The following is a 12107-nucleotide window of genomic DNA, read 5'->3' as shown; positions in this document are numbered from 1 at the left end:
TTCCTAAATGAATTGATGTTTGATTGATTTATGACACCTGTTGACACCATTTTTTTGGATGGAAAACGGGGTCGACTTGGGTTTTGACGAAAACTGATAAAACGGGAGTCGCCACCAATCTTTTTTTTATAAGGTGTGATCGGATCACCTTGAAAAGTGGTTGTTTTTAATAAATGATTTGATTTTATTAAAACAACGGTTTTGGTCCACGAAATTCAGAAAAACAGGTTCGGGAGTCGGTTACGCACGAGGAAGGATTAGCACCCTCGATACGCCCAAAAATTGGTACCTAGTTGATTATTTAATGTCTTAGTGTCGAAAAACTGAAAACTTTAAAGAAAATTTAAAATACGATCCTTAAAAAAACTCGAATAGCATATATTAAAATTCAAAAGGATATTTGGCAATTTGGTTAAACGAGAAATCGAAACCCAGCACCTTAGGACACGTTCCTTGAATTTCCAAACGCAAAACATTGCCTTATTTTGTAATTTTTGAAAGGATATTTAGCTATTTGGTTGAACGAGAAATCGAAACCCAGCACCTTAGGGCACGTTTCTGGAATTTTCAAACGCAAAACATTGCCTTATTTTGAAAATTTTTAAAAGAATATTAAGCAATTTGGTTGAACGAGAAAAATCGACACCCAGCACCTTAGGGCATGTTTTCTCGAATTTCCAAAAGCTAAATATTGCCTCATTTAGAAAAATTTTCTTTTTTTTTTGAAATATGGTATTTATGTGCATAATGGAATAATAAATAAAGTAATGTGACTAAAAATAATATGAGCAAAAACGAACAATAAATAAAAAGAACAAATCCATCATATATATACAACAACAAATAAATAAATAAATAAACTAAAACATAAAAAATGGACATATAAATAAATAAATGAACATAAAGTAAAATAAAATAAAATAAAATAAATAAAATAATAATAACAATAAAGGAAAATAGATAAAATCATAAAATATGAAAATATGTTTGTACATATAAGGAAATATATATGTATGTATATACATAAGATTATAAAATATGAAAAATATATATATGTTGTAAAATTATTAGATATAAAAGTTTATGTAAGTATATATATGTATATTTATGAAAATGAAATATCTATATATAAACATATATGCAGGTATGTGAAAATACTATATAATAAAAATATATATGTACGGGCATAATACCTATATGTATATATATATATATGAAATAAAAGTAAAACTAAAAATAGTATAAAACTAATTAATATTATCACAATAATAACGAATAAATAAAAGAAAAATAATAATAATAATAATAATAGTAATAATAATAGTAATAATATGAAATTTATTAAGAAAACAAACAAAATAACAAAAGGACTAAATTAAACATTAAAACAAGATTCGGGGCTCAAAACGCAAATAAACAAAAGCGGGGGGACTACTCTGAACATTCATAAAACATGGAGGGACTAGTAAAGCAAATTGCCCTTCCATTAAAATGACGTAGTTCGGGTAAGGATTAAATTGAAAACGCAAAATATTTCCGGGTAAAATTCAAAAGATTAAAAGAACCTAATTTTAAAAGCATTAAAAATCGGAAGGGCTAAACGTGCAATTAGCCCTTCCGTCAAAAACACGCGGATCCCCCTGGATCGGGTCGGGTCGGCCAACGGGTCAGGTCAAAACGGCGCCGTTTTGGTGCCTGAGCAGGCTGCCCAAAACGACGTCGTTTTGGAAGCCTATTTAAACTAATTTTTTTTCAAAATTTTCATTCTTCTCTTCTTCTCCAGAAAAAAACCAAAAAATTTCTCTCAAGTCTCTCTCCCTTTTCCAGAAGCCGGTCAAAGGTCCGGCCATCGACCGTCACACCGGCCGCCGGTCGCCGGCGCCGGCGCCGCCGTGCACGGCGGCGGGGAGACCAAAAGTTTCCCCTTCTTCGCCGAATCGCCTCTCCTCGGTGAGTTTCCCTCTCTTTTTTATTATTATTTATATTATATGTATATAAATAGATGAACAAAAAAAGAAAAAGTAAAATAAAAAATGGTAAAATATGTAAAAACAAAAGGGGTCGGAAATCACCTTTGATTTTTTTGTTTCTTATTTCTGTGAAAAACGTTACAAAAAGAAAAGGAAAATAGAATGAAAACCCCCCCTTTTGATAATCTGTTTCGGCTTTATATAGCCTTTTTACACGATTTCTTTTCTATTTTTGTTTCTGTTTGCTGCTGTTTCTTTCGTGTTCTTCCTTCTTGCAGGTATTTGACGTTTGATGGAGCAGGTGAGGGGGTTGGTGGTGCGGCGTCAGAGGCGTGCGGCGCGGTGGCAGAGCTAGGAACCCCTAGGTGCGGCGCACCTAGGGTTTGACATTGTTTCTGATTTGTTTTCTCTTTTTGGGCTAGGGTTAGGTTATTAGGCCTAATTTGGGTAGTGGGTTTAGTTTGGGTACTAGGCCCAGGGTCAAAAATTGGCCTGTACAACACCAATTTAATCAATGATTTAAATATAAATACATATTTTCTTCTGGAAGAATGTTGAACATGATTTGAAGGTGAATACTAGTGGTGGTCTTGGATTTTCTCATGTGAACAACTTGGGAAAATATCTTGGGGTTCCACTGTTGCACCAGAGAGTTACGAAGGAGACCTTTCAGTATATTGTTGATAATATGAGGAAAAAACTAGCAGGATGGAAGTCTAAATTGCTTTCTCTAGCCGATAGAATTACATTAGCTAAAGGAGTTTTAGCTACTATTCCTATCTATGCTATGCAGTCAACAAAAATTCCTAAGGGTGTGTGTCATGAGATGGAAAAGATAATCTGTAACTTCGTTTGGGGAAAAACAGAGGAGAAGAAAGGTTTGAATCTAGTGAAATGGGACTATTTGTGCAAAGAAATGAAGAATGGTGGTCTTGGGTTCAAGAAATTTGATTGCCTGAACAATGCTTTTCTCATGAAAATTGGATTTAATCTTGTTAAAAAGACCTGATCACCTTTGGGTGCAAGTGCTTAGAGTAAAATATAGATGGAAGGGTAAATTGACTATTTCTTTATATGAAGGAAACACCTCATGTCTGTGGAAGGGAGTGTGTAGATTTTGGAGTATGGTCCGGGGTGGTGTAATATGGAATATTGGGAATGGTGCAAGTGTTGATTTTTGGAGGGATAACTGGATTAAGGATTGGGGCCCCCTGATTAATAGTTGTACAAAGCCTAAATGCATTCCTAAGCAGCATGTCCCGCTGGAGGATTTTGTTTCGCGCCTATCCTTAACTCGGTTTTACCACGCCCAAGCATCCTAAGCATCTCAGCTTATAAGCCTCCATCAGTTCATGACCGTGTTGACTCTGTACGTTGGGTTCATGACAAAAAAAATGTGTGTTTTCGGTGAAATCTCCTACGCTACTAATTGTGGGATGGAATTGATAGGAGTGATGGAATTTGGCATCAGATTTGGCATATTCTGGTTCCTCAAAAGTTGCGTGTTTTCATTTGGCTTGCACTTTTAGATAGAATTCTAACCAATGAAAACAGAGTGAGAAGACAATTAACTACTGATGCAAGCTGCATGATTCGTGAAAGTTCGTTGGAAAATATTGACCATGTGCTGCGGTTTTGTACCCCAGTTGTGGCAATATGGATTTATGTTATTAAGGTGGAAATGAGATAGGAATTTTTCAGTTTCAGTTTTAAAGATTGGTTGGTAAAAAATCTCACTGATCTTGAATATTTCGCTTGTGAGTCAAGCGGCTGGTTATCACTATTTAGTAATATTTGCTGGCAGCTTTGGATTAAGAGAAACAATTTTATATTCAATGTTGAGCTTACGAAAATTGATAGTATTTTAGTGAAAATTTGTTGGATGGGAGACAATTTTCTTATGGCTAACCATGGATCGGGGAACACATGGAAGAGCATAAAAGGTGATTCTCGTAAAGACATAAGATGGAAACCACTAGAAGATGGATGGAAAAAGGTGAATACTGACGGTGCTGTGTGCAAGTTTTTAGGAAGTGCTACTGCAAGAGGAATAATCTGTGATCAGGTTGAAGTATGGATTGCAAGATTCACAAGAAATATTGTAAGTTTTTCGGTGCTCATGGATGAGCTTTGGGGTATGCTTGATGGTCTCCAATTAGCATTGAACCTAGGCCTGAAGAAAGTGATTCTTGAAACAGACAGCATGTAAGCTATTCAAGCAATTCAAGAAGTTGAAAAAGAGCAACATAGTTTTTTGGTGATCTATAGCATTAAGGAGCTTATCCTGCGTAACTGGACAATTCGCTTAATACACGTCTTCAGAGAGGCCAATAAGATAGCGGATGGTTTGACAAAAATGGCATTCTCAAGACCTTTGGACAAGTTTGTATTCATGCAACCCTTGGATGAAGTTCTTCATCTACATGATGATCTATTTAATATAGTGTGATATTGTTTTTTTTTTTGTTTTGTTTTAATCCTCTTTGTATAAAAAATATAAGGAAATTCCAAATATTGTTTAGTGGAAATGGTTAAGATGATATTAAAGGGAAAAATATAATTAATAAACTTTTTATATTTTTTAATTTAACTCTTTTAAGGTAATTATTAATATTCATCTGAAAAGACATTTGATATGATTACATATTAAAACCTATTTAAATTTATAATCTCCAAATATTTGTCGTAAGATAAATGTCAATTCACTTAATATTTAAATAATATTTTAATTTAATAAAAGTAATATATAGGATTCAAAAATTACTAAATTAATTGTTATATATTCTCATACGCATAGTCATAATCATCTATTAAGCACATCCCAGATAATAGAATGTTACTTTGGCATAATGGCTTAATTGGTTATCTCAAGTAAACCAAATTATCAAAATTCTTAATGCTCTCAATCAAAATCTCTAAGATCATTGATCTATAAATAGATTATTTATCAAGAAAATTATACCCATCTAATATGTTAATTAAGGATATGGAATATGTTAATTAATTATGTCTAACATATTTATCAGAGAGACTCATTGCTAGCATTACACTTCATTAGAGATAATGGGTCGCACCAAGCTCAACTACATCATCAATCTATTGGTACCTCACCAACATGTTAGCCTCGTCTATTAAGTTTAATATCACTAGTCATTCACATGCCTTATAACCAAGTTGTATCAAATCACATAACCAACCTAACAAGGGAAACCCATGCTACATGACCTTAATGACTGCCTGCCAATCAAGAGAGGATATGTAACCTACAAACATCCCCCTTGAATATCTCTTTGAAGGTCAATCAAGAAAGAACAACTACTCACGCTTATACCTCTCTCTAAGTTCTCAGCTCTTATTTTTCCATTAGAATCTCTACTATGACTCTCAACCTATCGAGTGAACCATCTCTCCAGCCTCTTCTAAGTTTAGTCAATCAACAATTGGTGCAATGAGCAAATAACATGTATCACTCCAACTTTGGTATTAGTACCAACGGAGATGAAGATCAAAGACAAACCCTAACCTTAGCCTCAAATTCAAACAACCTAGGACTAATCCCAATCATCCTACAAGCAACAGACAAGCTACCCTACGACTAGTACAGCCCCTACAGTCAATACTATCCATATGATGTGGCGTATTCAAACTACCCACCACCTAGGTAGTACACCTCTTACCCAAACCAACAATTGCATTCACTTCCCCTTCAAGCTCACCTTTATTCTACCATTAAGGAATAGGCTTCTCAAAACCCCAAAAATCAATTCCTAAATTTTCAAAAAATATGCAAAAGAAAATGAAAAGTTTTAAAGAACAAATTTTGACTCAACATATCTACCAATAACAATAAACCGTTTTCAAATCGAGTTTTTTTCCAACAATTGGTATCATAGCTAGGTTGTGCTATGTTTATGGTGGAAGCCGAGACTGAATCCCTCTCTTCATCTTGTTTGATTAATATTTGATAAGATATGACATTCTTGTAAATATTCTCATGTTTAGGGAAATGTATGTGAATGAATGTGATATTCTATATTTTTGTTATATAATTATTATTTTTTGCCAAGGTTGTGGTTCGTAAGAAATAGATCGTAGACTATCCCACATAGGATTATTTTTTATGTTTAGCATTCTTGTAAGCAGGAAACAGACATAGGACATAAATGTATTTTTTTTCAAAAAAGGAGTCCATGACAAGGAGAAGATAAAGCAATGACGATCGAAGGCACAAAGAATGTCTTGTGATGAAAAATCATGTAGTTTTTGTTTTTCATTTATTTTCTAGAAATAGAACAATGGAAACTTTGGCTGGTAATTTTATTTTATTACTCATTTCTAATAATATTTTATGATATAATTGTGATATATATATGTATGAGATGATCCACAGTTGATCTATCAAAGATAAGAAGTGTAGTAATGTGAAAATACATGTGTTGTATTGTTTCGTTCACTTCTTTAGGCTATTCGATTACTATGAGAAGCGTGGTAATGATAAGGTGCATGTCTAAGATTGGATCTGATAAGGAAATTCTTGGTTTTTAAGTGGTCAAATACGACTCACCTCTCTTTCCTGAGAACTTACCTGGTGCACGGTTCACATTCACTTTTTCGATTTTTTCCTTAAAAGAAAAATTGTAGAGAATTTAAATTGTTTGATTGACTCTTATGAATAATTGAATGTGAATATTATAAAATTTTCATAACATGTCATGCATACATGAGATAAGCATGTCATCTAGTTTAGGAAAAAATGTCACATATACTTGTCATGCATATATTGATCATACATGATTGAAACCTGAAATTAAAAGCCTTGCATGTTTTTTTTAAAATATTGAGTGAGAGAAGGTCCCTAAACAAGACCTACGACCTCAATCAATGGTCTCTTGTGATGGCATGAAATGGACTTGCCGCAAGGTAGACATTGTCATGTGGATTTCACTAAGGAGACTTCTTGAAAGTAAGTAGAATTTTTTTTTGGTCATGTGATAGTTGGATTGACCCTTGTGGTAGGTATTATGATGCGATACATTAAGAAATTCTATCTTCAAAGAGGACAACTAGTTGTAGTATGCTACTTGGTGAGATTGCCTCAAGAAGACTTATTTGTGGTGCATGATGTGATAGGTGTTGAGATAATGGTTATACACTCAAGATCATCTAGTTAAGTAACTCCCCAAGGAGCTATGCTTAAGTTAGAATGATGGTCAAACATTACACGATTATTAATACGTGTGAATGCCTAAGGAATTAGATTCATGTACTAGCTAGATGGAAATCTATGTTCTTACTAAGAGGAGAGGTCTACCGAATCCCTGTAGAGAAACACAAGACAACCTAAAACAGTCAAAATTGGCTGAAGAGGAGAGAGAGACACATTAGCTTAGTTTTAGGTTTAGTTTTCTCTAGATTTTCTTTTATTTTTTCTACACTTTTTATAGGGCTTTCAACTTCTTTTCTTCTTTATTAGTTTAGAGTTTATTTTTTTGCATTTACTTCTCGTTCTTGATGTTCTTAGTGTTAGTTAAGTTAGTCATCACTGTAGTTTAGGTTTATTTGCACTTTCAGTTTATGTACATTGATTGTAAGACATTTCTAGCTTTAGTAAAAAAATAATGTAAAAGAAAATAAAAGAATTAAATTTTATTTTTAAAAGTTTATATGATGTGACAATTTATTATTGACTAGAATTCTTTTAATAGATATAACATTTTGGTGTAAAATGGCTAATGGAAGAATAATTTATGCATCACTTGCGAGCAAAAAAAGGTTTAAATACCAATTTGGGAAAAAGAGTATTGTTTGGGTACTAATTTGTGGGTTAAGTATTTTTTTCTTATAAATAGACTTTAATGGTTTGACTACTGAAGGTACCAACTTGGGAGAAAAAATTTAAGTACCACTTATGATAAAAAAATTAAGTATTAAAATGGAAAACATAAGTCCAATTTTTGAGTTAAATCTCTAACTTATATTAATCTTATTTGTAGATAACACAAATGCTAATTCTCAATCATATATGATTGCCAAAATCAAAATAAACTGGAACCTTATATTTATTACGAAATAAAACCAAAACAAATTGTATTCGAAGGAAGAAGTTCAAATTTGAAGACGATATTACTAGAAAGATAATCACGAACTCCAAATATGAACAATAAAATGGACATGAAAGTACCAAAAACCAAAATCAAATTGAAAATTTACCAAAAAATGGATTCATTATACATTGGAGTAATTGCCAAAACAAATGCTAATTTCCTAATCATCAAAATTATTAGAAAATAGGAGAAAAAAAAATCTTATTAACCTCAATCTTATTGCAATTAGGTTCATATATGATTCTACAAAAGAACCAAAATTTAACATCAATGCTTGTTGTTTCAATTACAAAGTATTCAAGTAAAATAAAAAATTAACAAAAGAAAGAATCTTTAGGCTTATGCAAGGACTAATGCAGACGTAAACAATGAATAAAAAGATTAATGTGAAAGAGCCATTGGGGTATTCCTTGAGCTCTTAATCATCTTTTGCTCGCTTTCCATCTCAATCAAGCTTTCGATCACAATTTCGGAAGCATTTTTCACGACATCAGACAAATTCCTACATAAAATTGAGACCAAAAAAAAGATAGTAATAAGATTTCAGAAAGTTTATGAAATTAATCAAGGAAAAAAGATTAAATTTTATTATAAATTGAAGTGTCTCACCCTTTTGAAGAGTTGAACGTGAGTCCTACGGTATATTTAGCTTCCTCAAGAGCCAAATTGAACCTTTCTAAATCTTTCAAAGGAACATTGCCATTGTTCACAATACGGAGTTCCGAAGGTTTAATGTCGCAAAAGATTGGAATAACCTTCTTCTTGGACTCCATGAATAGAGCCAATTCATGAAGGCAAAAGTAGGATTTGCAATAATTCGGCGAGAAAACCGTGACCCCGATCTTACAATTCCGTATCGCGTTGTCGATGTTGTCGAACAACTTATCTCCGGGTTTCATGTTCTTGTTGTCCAAGAAAGGTTGTAGGTTTAGCCATGAAAGGTGGTCGTAGAGTAAGGTGGCTATAGTTCTCTTGGTGTCGATGCCTCTATGGTTAATGAAAACATCACAAGCTTTTTTGCTTTCGATAAAGGGATTCACCATCTTGGTCTTCATGATCGGTGTTTGGCGAGCAAGAAAATTTCGGTGGAGATTCATTATGGCAGCGGAGGAATAACGTTGCATATGCATGGTTTTGGATGAAGAAGGAAAATGGAAAACCCTAGCCTTTTTTTTTTCTTTTGTATATCAACTTTTGTTTTCGGTGGCTTCTCTCTTGATCTCTATGATGCTCTATATATAAGGAGTCTCTAAGTGAATGATTTTGGCCCCACTATTTTAGAATATTATTTTCAAGCTTTATTTTTAACCAAAATTAATTTTGAAAAAGAAAATGTTGATCTTGAAATTTAAAAGTTAAAGTTATTGAATTCTCTTTTCAAGTATTTCTTTTCTTTTATGAAATAAATAATTGTATCAATAATTTCTCCTTAATTTTTAAATTAAAATATTTAAACTTACATTCTTCTAAATTTGAATAAAAAATATAGGATAAAAATCTAAATTCAAACTTATTTTCGAGTTTCTCTATAGTTGAATCGAAAGGAGAATACAAAGGAGGAGGAAATGGATATCAACCTTGACCAAATCTAAGGTGAAAGATATTGGAGAATTTCATGTACCGTCAAACAAGTTACACTGCACTTTTTTTGGGCATATTTTATGTTTTAGATACCAAAAAGGGGGCGACAATTTGACGACAAGCAGTCTACTTTTTTTACCATATCTTGAAAAAGAAAGTCCAATGGGACTTTTCTAAAAAACACATGTGAAATCAGTACTAGTCTGCTTTGACTATTTGGTCAAACAAAGGTATTTATCTAATATTATACTATATAGTATTAGATACGCTGTAATTCTATGGCATAAAAATAAATATTTAATATTTAATATTTGGTGTTTTAATTTGATTTTTTCTAATGTAATCTTTATGTTATTTTTTGTCTAATGTGATATTTGTATTAAATAAAAGTTATATATTTTGGTGTCTAAAGATAATTGTGTCAACTTTTAGTATTTAATTTGAGTTTTAAAGTTGATCTTGATAAAATTAATTGCTACTATTTTTAGGTTTGAATTTCCATGATTTTATTAATTAAATTAGTGTTAATTGTGAATTAGTTTAAATTAATGTTTAATTTTCAAATACAATCCAATGGATGGATTTAATTCGAGTTTTAGAGTTAATTAGATGAAAGTTAATTACAAATATTATTAGCTAATTATAGATTTTCAAAAATTAACTCTAAAACCCGAATTAAACATTAAAAAGGTAACACTATTATCTTCAAGTACCAAAATGTATAACTTTTGTCAAATACAGGTACCACATTAGACAAAAAAAACCATGGGAGAAAAACTCAGATAACACATTAAAAAAAGTGTCAAGTTCAAGTACCAAATTATGTATTAAGCCAACATAATATGATATAAATATTAAACAAATAGTGAATATTTCTTTTGGTAGGGACACTATGCCTAAAGGGAGACACATAAATAAAGGCTTATCATTCACCCCCTATAGATTTAAACTCGGGTAAGTTCTATGAGTGAACATTCCTTAACCACCAGATCACAGATCGAATATGCAAAGTTCATAAATATGTCAAAATTCATTTAATATAAATTATTTATATATAAATATAAAATACTTTAAATACAATTAAAGTATATAAATATATAGGAGGAATTTCTTAGTAGGAAAGTGGTAGTTTCACTCGTATTTGAAGACTTGGGTTTTGACAAGCACCGATCAAAACTAAGAAGAAGAATCATTATTTAAATAGAAAGAAAATGGAAGGAAAAGGAATTAGGAGGACTTGTATTTTCTTTATTTCGGAAAAGAACAAATAGTATGGCCAACGAACATTAGGCGGCCTTCCATTTGACTACATATATATTTTTGTTGTTAATTATCAAATTATATTAGGGGTGTTCAATCGGTTAACCGGTCAGTTAATCGATCCAAACAAATATTAATCGAGTTAACTGAATTTTTTAAACCCTTAACTATTAATCAAATCAAATTTTTTAAAAAAAATTTAACCAAACCAAACTTTTTTTAATTATTTCGGTCAGTTAATCAAATTAATCGAATTAATGAAAATTTATATTTTTTTTGTTAAAACAAGTATAAAACATATAAAAAAATTAACCGAATAAACCGAATATAATATATGTAAAATGTATATAAAAATATAAATTTTTAGTTAATTAACCGATTTTAAACCGAATTAACCGTTAACCGAACTTTTAAAAAATTATTAATCGACCACGCCCGAATCAATTCGATTAACAAACCGATTAACCAAATTAATTCAATTCGATCGGTTAAATCGGGGTTCCTCGTCAAACGTAACTCACTGACTTGATCTCGTCGCGATGTTGAGAGTATGTCGTCACAACGTAACTCACTGTTTCCAAAAGGACCATATGGTACCAAGTTAAAACACTTGAAACAATTGTGTAAAAGCCTTAATTCAACCATTTCAAATGACATACCAATTCCATACGTGCCAAAGTATACCAAAATCTTGATTCAAGTTAATGTTAATTGACCAAACTTCCACAATGGCCATTTTTATACAAAATCGGCTAGAAACCTAGGTACATGCTATTTCTTGAAACAAAAAGAACTATACAAACAATACTCTGGATGTTGGATAACTTCTCGTAACCTCAAGATTCACCTATACCTGCGCACGGAATAACAAACCATGCACAGAGAAATAAAGCTTAGTGGTACTTTCATGATTTAAGTCAATTAAACATCAATAACATTATATATAACACATGCAACATCTAGTTTTCAACCAAAATCACTATCATTCATGAATTAAAAAATGAGATTATGCACATTCGCATTTAACCAAATCTATGAACTATCACTATTAGCAATCAATGTAACATATCATACCTTACTTTCTATTTAACATCAATACATTTAATTTCAATTCAATTCCAACCATTTATTTGTATCATTATTCCATTTCCGTATCGAATCCATTGATTCGCCATGTTTCCATATTAGCCCT

The 12107-nt window shown here is 31.8% G+C and overlaps 1 protein-coding gene and 1 long non-coding RNA gene across 2 annotated transcripts; one reads left to right on the top strand and one right to left on the bottom strand.

Annotated features, from left to right (window-relative positions):
• Nucleotides 1–1771: 1771 nt before the first annotated feature.
• On the top strand, nucleotides 1772–4428 carry LOC105768372 (uncharacterized). Its single transcript, XR_001125837.2, has 2 exons — nucleotides 1772–1950; nucleotides 2249–4428. It is a non-coding gene; the product is annotated as an uncharacterized LOC105768372 (long non-coding RNA).
• A 2824-nt stretch (nucleotides 4429–7252) lies between these two features.
• On the bottom strand, nucleotides 7253–9129 carry LOC105768371 (TIR-only protein). Its single transcript, XM_012588262.2, has 4 exons — nucleotides 8684–9129; nucleotides 8499–8576; nucleotides 7404–7437; nucleotides 7253–7288 (listed from the first exon to the last, which is right to left on the bottom strand). Exons 1-4 carry the CDS (start codon nucleotides 9127–9129, stop codon nucleotides 7253–7255), a joined length of 594 nt encoding a protein of 197 aa, XP_012443716.2.
• Nucleotides 9130–12107: the final 2978 nt, after the last annotated feature.

Source organism: Gossypium raimondii, chromosome 5 (genome assembly GCF_025698545.1).
Source record: "Gossypium raimondii isolate GPD5lz chromosome 5, ASM2569854v1, whole genome shotgun sequence".
NCBI classification, from domain to species: Eukaryota; Viridiplantae; Streptophyta; class Magnoliopsida; order Malvales; family Malvaceae; genus Gossypium; species Gossypium raimondii.
This window is presented reverse-complemented; position numbering and strand designations above follow the sequence as displayed.